Below are 11745 nucleotides of genomic sequence, written 5' to 3' on the forward strand. Positions count from 1 at the left end.
GGTGAGCCGCTGTGGGAAACTGCCCTCGGTGGCTGGTTTCCCCAGCACGGCCCAGTCCAGTCACATGGCAGCTGGGATGGACGTCTGGGCGTCCGATTTCAACCCCATTGCTCAGCCCAGGCCACCTGACCCCTTGGGCTGGTGTGGACGACAAGTCCCACTTCCCTGAGATGTGTATTCGACACCTGAGCCTGGTGTCTAGCCCAGCAGCCTGGTTCTGTGTGTGTGTGTGTGTGTGTGTGCGCGCGCACACCCCCTAGTGTGACTCTCAGCACTCAGACATTTCTAACACAGCTACAGAGCCAATGTGTGTAACTCCTCACACGACCACGGCACCGACACACAAGTCACACACAGCTTCAGCGCATCTCCAGCTTTCATCAGACCCCTCACTTGGCCCCCCAGCCCAAGGGTCGGTGCCGCTCTCCACACCGGTGACAGAAATGGGTTCCACAGCCAGGGCACAGCTCCAGTCCCGGCACAGAGGTGCGCCTGCCTGGCTGGGCTGGCGTGGTCCTTCTCCCCACGGCGGGCGGGGACTGCTCTGGTGCCACCGACTTCAGGGCCCCGGCGGCAGAACACCCTGGCTGCGATGTCGGACCTGGGGTGCAGAGCCTCTGTGGGGACAGGAACGTGCTCCAGGGCCGGCTGAGTTCCAACAGCCCTGCCCCACGGCGACCTCTGCCCCACAGCCCCCGACTCAGCCCCAGGGCAGGATCAGCTCCTCCCTCAGCCCCAGGGCAGGATCAGCCCCCACCTCAGCCCCAAGGCAGGATCAGCCCCCACCTCAGCCCCAGGGCAGGATCAGCCCCCACCTCAGCCCCAGAGTAGGATCAGCCCCACCTCAGACCTAGGCCAGGATCAGCTCCCATATCTGTGGTCAGGACACCCAGAGCCTGTGGGACTCCCTGCTACAGGAGGGGCTGGGTGGGTAGAGGGGGAGAAGTGGGGAGTGGGAGGGGCTGGGGGCTGGCTGGGGGGCACCACAATTACCCCTCTTCCTTGCAGCTCTCTGCTTGAGACCGGCTCCCCTGGCCCCTGGGAGCTTTCTCTTTTCTGAGCGAAAGGAGCCCAGGTCTGGCCGGCTCCCCCACAGCTCATGTTCTCTGCACCTTCCACCAGCCTTGTGCTCTTCTCCGCACCTGCTCCCCCTTCTCCACAGCCTTCTGCAAATGTGGGGCCAGCCCTGGGCACAAGCCCCACGGAGGCTGCTCAGCGCAGAGCGGGGGGAAGGAATTGCTGCTCCTGGCTGGCTCCCAACACCCGGCAGTGCCGCCCACAAGCAGGTTGGCGCTTCTGGCAACAGTCTCACCCTGTTGACTCCTCTGGAGCTTGTGCTCCGCTCTGAGCCCAGATCCCTTTCTGCAGGACCCCTCCCTCGACAGCCACTTCCCCGGCTGGGTGTGACACGGATTGGCCCTTCCTCAGGGGAGCACTTTGCACTTGGCCTTATTCAGCTTCACCCCATTGACCTCAGGCCGTTTCTCCAGTGTGCCCAGATCATTCTGAGTTACGACCCTGTTCTCCCTCCCAGCTTGGTATCACCTACAGACGTAAGCAGCGCACTCGCCATGCCCAGATCCACATCGCCGAAGATACTGAGCAGAGCCTGTCCCAAACAGACCCCTGCAGAGCCCCCCTTGTTCTGCCCTTCCAGCAGGACTGTGAACCATCAATAGTGACTGTAGCCAACCAGGCTCGGGCTCCCCAGAAACGAGGCTGCACCCAGAAGGCGAGGGCTATATTTGGTTTATTGAAAGCGCGTGACACCCGCGACGGGAGCCCCGGAGACGCCACAGTCACCAGTGGGGGAAAACCCGACGCGTTGGAGCTTCGCTCGGGGAGAGGCTCTGTAACAGGCCTCCTAACACTAGCTGATCAAGCTGAACTCATTAACATAAGATTGCCTAAAATTGCCCATGCATTTCTTATCACTCTCTCTTGTGGCCTGCTGCCAGCGTAGCCTTGAAGTCTTGTTCTGCAGCAGTTCCCATGGCAGTTACTGTGCAGCTTTTCACCCCGCACAGACTGGGCTGTTTAGATTCTCCTGAGGATTCCCAGAGCGGTCGGACTGCACTCTCGACCGTTACAATGTCCTCTTGCACCCTCCAGCGACTCTCTGAGAACGGCTGTACAGCCAGTTATGCACCCACCTTACAGCAGCCCCATCTAAGTCGTATTTGCCGAGTATATTGAGAAGAAGACATGCCAGAGTGTATCAAATGCCTTACTAGAATCTAGGTACATCACATCCACCCCATCTCCCTTGTCCACAAGCCTTGTTCCTGTCACAGAAAGCTGTCCGATTGGTTGGCCATGATTTCTTCTCTACAAATCCATGCTGGCTGTTACCTAGCCCCTTATTTTCTTCTAGATGTTTCCAGATGAATTCCTTAATGACTTGCTCCATTATCTTTCCTGGCACAGAAGTTAAACTGACTGGTCTGTAACTTCCTGGGTTGTTCTTATTTCCCTTTGTAGAGATGGGCACTTTATTTGCCCTTTTCCAGTCTCCTGGAATCTCTCCCAACTTCCACGACTTTCAAAGGTGATAGCTAAAGGCTCAGATACCTCCCCTTTCAGCTCCGCCAGTATTCTAGGAGGCATTTCATCAGGTCCTCGTGACTTGCAGACATTGAACATTTCTAGGTCATTTTTAACTTTTTTTTTTTAATTTAATCTTCTAAACCTGCCCCCTCCCGATGAGCTTTCACCATGTCAGCCATTTCTCCATCGGACTTCTTGGTGAAGACCAAAACAATGAAGTCATTCAGCAGCTCTGCCATTTCCAAATTTCTTGACATTGTTCCTCCCTCCTCACTGTACAATGGGCCTACCCTGTGCTTGGTCTTCCTCTTGCTTCTAATATACATCTGGTAGGCCTGGCGGTACAACTACCCCTTCTTGCCTCCTTCTGACCTCAGTATCAGGACACCCTCACACCTCTACCTGTCAGCATCCCACATGGTATTGTCAGGAGCAAGAGGGTAGTAAGGAAAACTCCTTCTCATAGTCTGACCTGGGAAGGACACAGTTCACAGAGGTGAATGAAATATCTCTCCTTGAATGCTCTATTTTCTTTTGACATTTCCAGTTTTCAAGTTTGAGAATCAGGACCAGACTTTCACTAAACGGAGTTCTTTGTTATTTTTTTTCTCAATGAATTATAAATCAGGGGAAACCGTTCTGCCCTTAGTATTTCAAAAAGACTTAGACATTTAAAATTTTGGGGTAATTTGGCAAAAACAGTTTCACTTCCCATTTTCCAGACAGCACAAAGTCTTTCAAAGGAACAAAAAAATTCAGAGTCTTTGTGAGAAATTCAATGAATTGTTTATGAATTTCCCTTCACTTGCGCCTCCCGCCTGCTCCAATTTTGACTAATTTGACTGCTCAGTCTCTAATTTCTCCAGTGGTGAGAAAAGATGCTCTTCTGTACAGTTTTTCTCAAGGCTCCTTTCACCTCTTTGTTCCTCAGAGTGTAAATTATGGGGTTCAACAGTGGAGAGACGATCGTGTTCAATAGGGAAATCAAGAGGTCATTCTTTGTAGTGGAGCCAGACTTGGGTACCAGGTAGGTGATAATGGCCATAACATAGGACACAGTCACCACGGTGAGGTGGGAGGAGCAGGTGGAGAAGGCTTTACGCCTTCCCTCCGCTGATGGCAGCTTGAGGATGGTGGAGATAATGCGGACGTAGGACAGGAGTATCAACAGGAAAGGGCACAGGGTGAACATAACTGTCAGCATGGGACCTACAGCCTTAATCTGTGACGTGTCGGCACATGCCATATTCAGCAATGGTGAGAAGTTGCAGAAGAAGTGGGGGATGCGGTTGGAGCCACAGAAGGGCAGGCTGAAGATCCACATAATCAGAGGAACTTCCACCGAGATGCCAGCAGCCCATGCAGCCCCCACGAGCAGAGCACATGCCCGGCCACTCATGGTGGTTGTGTAGTGCAGGGGATGACATATGGCCACGTAGCGGTCGTAGGCCATGGCTGTGAGGAGGCAGCATTGTGTGAGGCCTATGATCGCGAAAACGTACAACCCCGCTGCACAAGCTGCAATGGAGATGGTCTTTTCCTCCACCAGAAGGTGAGCCAGCAGCTGAGGGACCACACTGCTGGTGAAGCAGATTTCCGAGGCAGACAGGTTCACCAGGAAGAAATACATGGGGGTGTGGAGGGAGGGGTTCAGCTTTATCAGCAGGATAACGAGCAGGTTCCCCGTCAGGGTGAGCAGGTAGATGAACAAAAGTACCACAAACAAAAGGATCTGCAGCTCCTTAAGGTACGAGAACCCCACCAGGATGAACACATCGGAGATGGTCTGGTTCCCTCCAGCGTCGCTCTTGGAAGAGGTCATCTGTAGGGGGACAAAGAGACCAGGTCTGATGCACATCAGAAATGTGACTGCAAATAAAACATTTGTCCTGGTTTCCTTCCTGTTGGGACCCTTCTAACTAAAACCTGCTGAAATTTCTCTGTAAATAACAGCGACTGACCCGGACTTGCTCAGGGCTTTAAGCAGAGTCAGGGACATTTGGTTTGTGTGCTCAAGGGGTTGACTGTCTGGTTCTGGCTCTTTGAAGTCAGGTTTCTCTGGCCTCCTCATTGTCGTTCGAACAAGCTGTTCATTGTTCTCTTCTGTCTGATGGAAGAGACACTTGTCTCTGTCTCTGTGTTTCCAGTCCATGTTGTGTTTGTTGCATTTCCAACAGCTCTCGATGGGGCCGTTCTGTGTGAATGGGATGGAGCTGGACCTGACGGGGGTCTAATTCCCTCAGTGAATGTGGCACTGTGTAAGTTGTGTCACTTCCAGTGGGAAAGTGCATTTCCTGCTCTGCGTCTCTGCTGTCTCGCTGGTCTGAAAGGCGTGGTGAGAAGGAATGGTGCGGTAGGCTTAGCCCGTTGCTGTAGATCACCCTGGTGCAGCCCAGGGTTGAAGGTAACGACTATGTGTTTGAGGTACTTTTGTATGGCCACCCCCAACCCACGGGCTGTGTAAGATATGTCAGTGGAGGTGGAGGCAGGTGACTGAATCATAGAATCATAGAAGAGTAGGACTGGAAGGGACCTCGAGAGGCCATCGAGTCCAGCCCCCTGCCCTCATGGCAGGACCAAGCACTTTCTAGACCATCCCTGAAAGCCATCTGTCTAACCTCTTCTTAAATATCTCCAGTGATGGAGATTCTACCACCTCCCTTGGCAATTCGTTCCAGAGTTTGATCACCCTGACAGTTAGGAACTTTTTCCTCATGTCCAACCTGAACCTCCCCTGCTGCAATTTCAGTCCATTGCCTCTTGTTCTAGTCTCAGAGGGAAGGAAGAACAAATTCCCGTCCTCTGCCTTATGACACCCTTTAAGATACCTGAAAACTGCTACCATGTCACCCTTCAATCTTCTCTTTCCCAAACTAAACAAGCCCTAAACAAGGCTGTGGGGGAGGGAGCCTTGGGGAGCAGGAGGTGGGAGGGGAAGAGGTGGGTGGTGGAGGAGGAGGGGGAGCTGGGAGGGTTGGGAACCCAGCGCAGGCGGCAGAGGGTGCTGCAGTGACGGCAGGGGGCTGTGGAGGAGGCCTCGTTGTGCGTGGTGGTGAAGAGCAGGAGATGGGGGTGCAGAAGTCAGAGGAGCTGGGGGGACACAGGGCAGGGGCTGGGAGGTGCTGGGTGGTTGTACATCAGGGAGATGATAATTGACAGGGAAGGGCCTATGACAGCAGGGATGGGACAGGGCAGAGGGTTTGGGAGGTGGGAGGGTCAGGGGTAAGGGCAGGAGCTGGAGATGCAGATGTCACAGCAGAGTTTGCTGTGGGGGGGCCTCAGGGCAAAGGTGGGGGGGATGGAATGAGGGGAGGGGGCTCAGGACAGAGGGTTGGGTGGGGTTAGGGCAGGTGTTTGGGTGGGTTGTCATTGCCGGGGTGTGATGGAGTATGTGCAGGGTCCGGGAGGTTTGGGGCAGCTCAGGGCAGGGGATGGAGGGTGCCAGATGGAGGGTGCAGTGTGGGGGTCAGTGCAGAGTCTGGGGGTGAAAGTGTCACCGCAGCCGAGTTCCCAAATACGATTTCTCAAACAAGGGCACATTCTCCTCTCACTCGTATGTTAATGATGCGAATAATCACACCAGTGCCCGGATTCCCCTGCAGTGACACCTCACACCAGCAAACGGACACTCCGGAGCCAAAACACGCTGGAAACCGTTTTCCGATGGAGAAGCCCCCTGGAATCTGAAAACAGTGGGGGACTTTTGCCTTTTTGCCCTGCACAGCGTTATTCTTCCTTCAGTGTTAGTGAACGACCCAAATCATTCCTGCCTCCCTCACATCCAATTCTGCAATACATTGGTTGGTGTCGACATAAGAGACGAGACCCAGGGCCAGCTCCTTACATGGTGTAAATCGAAACAATGCCAGGGGTGTAAAAGGAGCTGAACTGAGGACAAGAAGTAATGGGCTTAAGCTGCACCAAGGGAGGTTTAGGCTGGACATTAGGAAAAAACTTCTCCACTTTCCAGATGGTTAAACGCTGGAATAAGTTACCTGAAGGGGCTGTGGAATCTCCATCTCTGGAGATGTTTCAGAGCAGGTTAGACAGACATGTACCAGGGATGTTCTGTCCAGTGCAGGGGACAAGACACAAGGACCTCTCAAGGCCTCTTCCAGTTCTGGAGTTCTATGGGTCAACAAGTTACATCAGTCGTGGGGTTTGTTCTGTGATGTTAACAAGGAAATATGCAAGAAAGATCCTGTGACACAGGAGACATTTCCTGCAGATGTTTTACTTCAGGCTCATTTGTTGACAAGAAACTTCATAATTGCAGGTGTGACCGTGAAGTGACAGAGGTGAATTAAAAATGAGACACAATAAAAGATTTTGCCTGCCTGAACTGCCTCACTATGGGGCTCTCACAGGACTGCAGCAAATGACAGTGAGCTCGTAAGTGGGAACCAGAGTGACAGAAGAGACACACTGAGTGGGAACGCCCAGAACTGGAGACTGTGTTCTTCTGACTGTCAATGACACACGCTCTCCAAGAGAACAAAGAGAGAACGTGAAATCACAGGAGCAAAGGAAAGGGTGGGGCTGAGCTACGCCCAGTGCACATCACAGAACCTTTTCAAACAGCTGTGAGTGATATTTTCTAAACATACAGAAGCGGTGAGAATTCTTGTGTCTCTCTTAAGAGCTTCTTTGGGGAACCTCCACTGACAATACAAAGGACTTTCCTGCGCACTAAGTGCAGAGCTGGCTGGGAAATGGAATTTCCATTCCATGGGAAATGCCAGTGTGTGTTTTCACCCTGAATCAATATGAAACGTTGAAGGAGCAAAAACCCAAATTATAGTTCAGAAGAGCCCGTAGGAACTCAAATGTGCAACACAAAACGGCCATCAACATCCATAATTACTCATGGAAAACATCCATATTGATGAATTTCTTTTTCCAGAATGGATTTTGGTTTACGTCTATTTCTTGGTTGACATCTGGACAGGCTCTAAAGAAATGGAATTACTTCATTATTTGGGATTATTTAGTTTACAGAAGAGAAGAGCGAACTGGGGATTTGATAGCAGCCTTCAACTTCCTGAAGGGGGGCTCTAAAGAGAATGGAGAGAGGTTTTTCTCAGAAGTGACGGGCGGCAGAACAAGGAACGAGGGTCTTAAGTTACAGTGGGGGAAGTCTAGGTTGGATATTAGGAAAACTATTTCACGGGGGGCGGGGGGGCGTGAAACACTAGAATAAGTTACCAAGAGAGGTGGTGGAACCTCCATCCCTACAAGTTGTTAAATCCCAGGTTGACAAAGTCCTGGCTGGGATGATTTAGTTGGGGGTGATCCTGCTTTAGGCAGGGGGCTGGATTCAATGACTTCCTGAGGTCTCTTCCAGCCCTGGCATTCTATGATTTACTCACCACTGAGAATAAGGTCCAGGGAGATTCTTGTCATTGAAAGCTGAGTGGTAATTTCAGTGCTCTTCAGGTCACCCAGACAGTCCCTTTAGAAACAGGAGACCATGCAATAAATTAACAAAGTCCCATTGTGTAACGAAAGGGCTCAGATAAATTCAGCTATGAGAGACCACTTCTAAATTATTGGGCTTCACCTTTGAAGCATGTACTGTGGTCGTATTCAGGAGAGGATATTCTGATGAGAAGAGATCAGATGGAGCCCACCCAGCTGACTGCTCTCAGATTCATAACCAGCACACACCTTACAAAAGAAAACAAAAAACCAGTCCAGTAGCGCTTTAAAGACTAACAAAATAATTTATTCGTGCTCCTGGACTGCTTTTTTGTGTTGATGGGATGTAGACTAACATGGCCGTCTCTCTGTTACCGTTCAGCTTACAAAACAACAGTTACACTCACATTCAGTGGGTAATAACGGTGATGAGGAAGAGGAGGAAGGCTGGGGAGCAGAGTGGAGAAAAGACGAGAGCTGTGAGAAGAAAAAACACCAACATCACCACCACAAAAAGAGTCAGGCATGGGGGGGAGGGGGAGGTGTGGGGCTCATCTGTCACTCTGCTGGGCACTATGGAATGAGGGGACCAGAACTTCACCTAGTGCCTATGACCCCCACGCCCTGAAATCCAGCGCTTGGCCTCACCCAAGATAGCTACATTAGGTAAATTCTGAATGCAAATGCTCAATTCTGAATGACAGACAGACAGACAGACAGACAGACAGACAGACACTCAGGTTCTCCACACACATATGTAGAAAATTCAGATGAAGGAACCAGTGAGGTGATTTGGCTCCCGTTGCAGAGTGGGGCACAACACTGAGGGTTGCAGTGGGAGGACGGCTGGGGGCTGAAGGCTCCTTTTCCCTACCTTGTTCAGGATGGGCAGTTCCATCTCCCAGCTGCTGCTGGTGCTGGAGGTGCTGAAGGAAACAGGTGTGTTTATTACATTCACTGTCTCCTGGGACCAAGTCCCTCAGGCCAAATTCCTTGCCGTATTCCCCAGAGGAAAACAACACTGCCTCAGGCTGCAACAAACAAAAGTCACTCAGAGAATCGGTTCGTAGGAAGTTGTATCATCGTCATCCTCATCTTCACCTGTATTTTCTAAATTAAAATCATTCTGAGATTCGCTCTCCTGGTAAATTATTTGACCTGTTTTGCCTACAAGGAGGACTGATTTGTCCCAGGAAGACACCCCAGAGTTGGGCCTGGGACAACCCCCAGGGCTCATGGCTGCAGGTTCTTGATGCTCCGACTCTATTCTCAGAGCCATGATGAGATCCCCGGAGCTCTGACTCCCATTCCCACCTGCTCTAACCATTACACCCAACTCCTCTGCCACAGATGAAAACAGAACCCAGGAGTTCTCACTCCCAGAGCCACTGCCCAGACCACAGGGCCAGCTTCCCACTGAGCCAGAGGAAGCCAGGGCCACCCCTGCTAGGGCCCTGGCCTTGGACGGGGTAGAGCAATGAAGGCCCATGTCCCCCCTGCCACCATATACAGGAAGGGGACGGAACTGGTGGCCTTAAGCTCCACTCTGCGCCTGAGTCCGGGGAGAGTGACTGAGGCAGAGATTGTCCAAGTGACCTTGGTGGTTTGGGCACCTGTTATTAACAGGAAATGGAAGCGGGTGCTCAAATCCGCTAGGCAGCTCTGAGCTGGCACCTGAGATGTGTGCGGAGCTGCTGCCGCTCTCAAGGCCGGGAGGGGATCTGGGCTCAGATTCTCCTGACTCCTGCGGCTCCATCCTGCGAGCTGGGCGGAAGGACTCAGACGGGGCAGCGAGTTGTCCGGTGGCACCTGAGAGACTGACAGCAACGAACTCAGTGGGCAGAACCCGTTTCCCAGCTGAGACGAGCCCCACGGGGGTTTTGCTCCAAAAGCTGCTCACGTGTGTGTGCGCAGGGCTGATTTCCTAGGGGCGGGGGCAGCGCTCACACCCAAACCGCCCCCCCCACAGGAACTCACACCCCAAACTGCCTCCCCCGCTCCCATGTGGTTTCACCCCCCTCCCCCGTAACTCCTCGAGCCGCCGGCGCAGCCGGGGGGAAGCACCACATCAGGCTCCAGGCTGGGGCCGGACACGTGGGGCAGGAGAGGGGCCATGGGTGTGGCTCCACTCAGCCCCGCCCCCTGCTGGCCCCAACCCCATGGCCGTGCTGGGAACACGGGGGGGGGGGTCTGTGTGTGTGTGTATAAGTGTGTGTGTGTGTGCGACTTCATGTGGGTGTGTGTACTGCATGCCCCGCCCCAGGGCAGAGCCCCCCCCGCGCTGTGTGTGTGTTTGTGTGTGTATATATATATATATATATAAAAGGAATGTGGCAGCAGGAGGGCAACGCTGCTGAAGGCCGGGAGGAATGTGTCTCCCAGAGATCATCTGCATGAGAATGCAAAGGGTGCATGTGTGAGACCTTTCAGGCAAAGCCTGACAGGTAGCAAGTCAGCCATGAGATTTTGTCTGTTGTAAACACATTGCTGTAAAATCACAATTTATGCCGACACTCAGTGTGGGAGTTGTGGGATCTCACATTCCTTACATCAGCAAATCACAATCCTCTACTCAATGGAGAAACATAATCCAGAAGAGTTATTTACTTCTTGAAATGGCACAAGAACTAGCCGATGGCCAAATGACATTCGTAAGGAGCAGATTTACAGCAATCCAAGGGAAGTGTTTCTTCACACGGCACAAAGGCAACCTGTGGGACTCTTTGCTGGAGGATGTTGTGAAAAAAATCTCTCTCCCTCTCCTTTCCTCCTTGTCCTTGTTTCTCTTAGAGATCCCAAACGTCTGTCAAGGCTCAGACAGCCTTGTAGAGCTCTGGTCTGGACACCTTCAATGGGTCCATGATGTCAACTGTCCCCCACTAAGCAATTTGCTCCACCACCCCGCTGCTAGGGCAAGACCAGACCAGGTTCCAGAAAGAGCTGCTGCTAGGTTGTGGCACTCCAGGCGTGGCACAATGAGAGGGGATAACACAACAGCGTGCTCAGACTTGCCCCAGGTGGCTGGTCCCTGCCCAGGAGACACCTGTGTGGGGCTGGTCTGTCCCCTGGAACATCATTTGTACAGCTTGTCCTGCCACACAAGGGACGTCAGTGCCTCTGCATCCGCCCACTCTCGAGGCTGCTCTGGGGACCCTTGTTTGACATTCGAGAAGCACAAGAAGTCCTGTGGCAACTCATAGACTAACCTGGTTTACAGCATCAGATGCATGAAGCGGGTCTTTGCCCATGAAAGCTTTTGCTCCAAAATCTCTGTTAGTCAAAAGGTGCCACAGGACTTTGTGCTGTTCTCGAAGATACAGACTAATAGGTCAGATCAGACAGGGGCAAGTGGCCCATTGTCAGAGTCTAATGGGGAGATATATTAACACCCAGGGCAGTGAAGCTGCTTTTGGCAGGGTCCGGCCACTCCCAGCCTCCCCCCACAACCCCGTGCTGCAGCTGGTTCTCCACCCCCCAGAGCTGGGGTGCTCCCGCAGCTAACTTTGGGATGGGGCCCAGTGCTGCGGCCTGGCCCTGGACCCCATGTTGCCCCCTCTTCTGCACTGGAGCTGGGGCCTGGGCCAGGAAAGCCACAGAATGCAGCTGTAGCGCGGACGCTCCCTGGGTCTGTCAGCAGAAGGCCACTGTAGCGCAGCCCCAGCCTGTCTGTCTGATGTGTGAGCTGAGCAGATCTACGTGAACAACAGGGGTGAAAAGAACCAGGCTCAGTTCTGTTTTACACACAGCAGACAATGCCATGTTCCCATGTCAGCCTTCCAG

The 11745-nt window shown here is 52.7% G+C and overlaps 1 protein-coding gene across 4 annotated transcripts; it reads right to left on the minus strand.

Annotated features, from left to right (window-relative positions):
• Nucleotides 1-1738: 1738 nt before the first annotated feature.
• LOC142005048 (olfactory receptor 10A4-like) lies at nucleotides 1739-11326 on the minus strand. 4 transcript variants are annotated; one of them, XM_074982728.1, is made up of 6 exons: nucleotides 10573-11326; nucleotides 9640-9782; nucleotides 8840-8996; nucleotides 8373-8442; nucleotides 7917-7999; nucleotides 1739-4369 (listed from the first exon to the last, which is right to left on the minus strand). In XM_074982728.1, exon 6 carries the CDS (start codon nucleotides 4367-4369, stop codon nucleotides 3401-3403), a length of 969 nt encoding a protein of 322 aa, XP_074838829.1. In that variant the 5' UTR covers nucleotides 7917-7999; nucleotides 8373-8442; nucleotides 8840-8996; nucleotides 9640-9782; nucleotides 10573-11326; the 3' UTR covers nucleotides 1739-3400. The 4 variants fall into 4 exon arrangements, with proteins under 4 accessions (XP_074838829.1, XP_074838826.1, XP_074838828.1 ...); XM_074982725.1 differs by lacking the exon at nucleotides 10573-11326 and having other exon boundaries at nucleotides 9640-9902; XM_074982727.1 differs by lacking the exons at nucleotides 8373-8442; nucleotides 10573-11326 and having other exon boundaries at nucleotides 9640-9902.
• Nucleotides 11327-11745: the final 419 nt, after the last annotated feature.

Source organism: Carettochelys insculpta, chromosome 32, assembly GCF_033958435.1.
Source record: "Carettochelys insculpta isolate YL-2023 chromosome 32, ASM3395843v1, whole genome shotgun sequence".
NCBI classification, from domain to species: Eukaryota; Metazoa; Chordata; order Testudines; family Carettochelyidae; genus Carettochelys; species Carettochelys insculpta.

Bases quoted from the DNA above. Each gene is read 5' to 3' on its own strand.
- LOC142005048 (XM_074982728.1), bottom strand. From the start codon at position 4,369: ATGACCTCTTCCAAGAGCGACGCTGGAGGGAACCAGACCATCTCCGAT.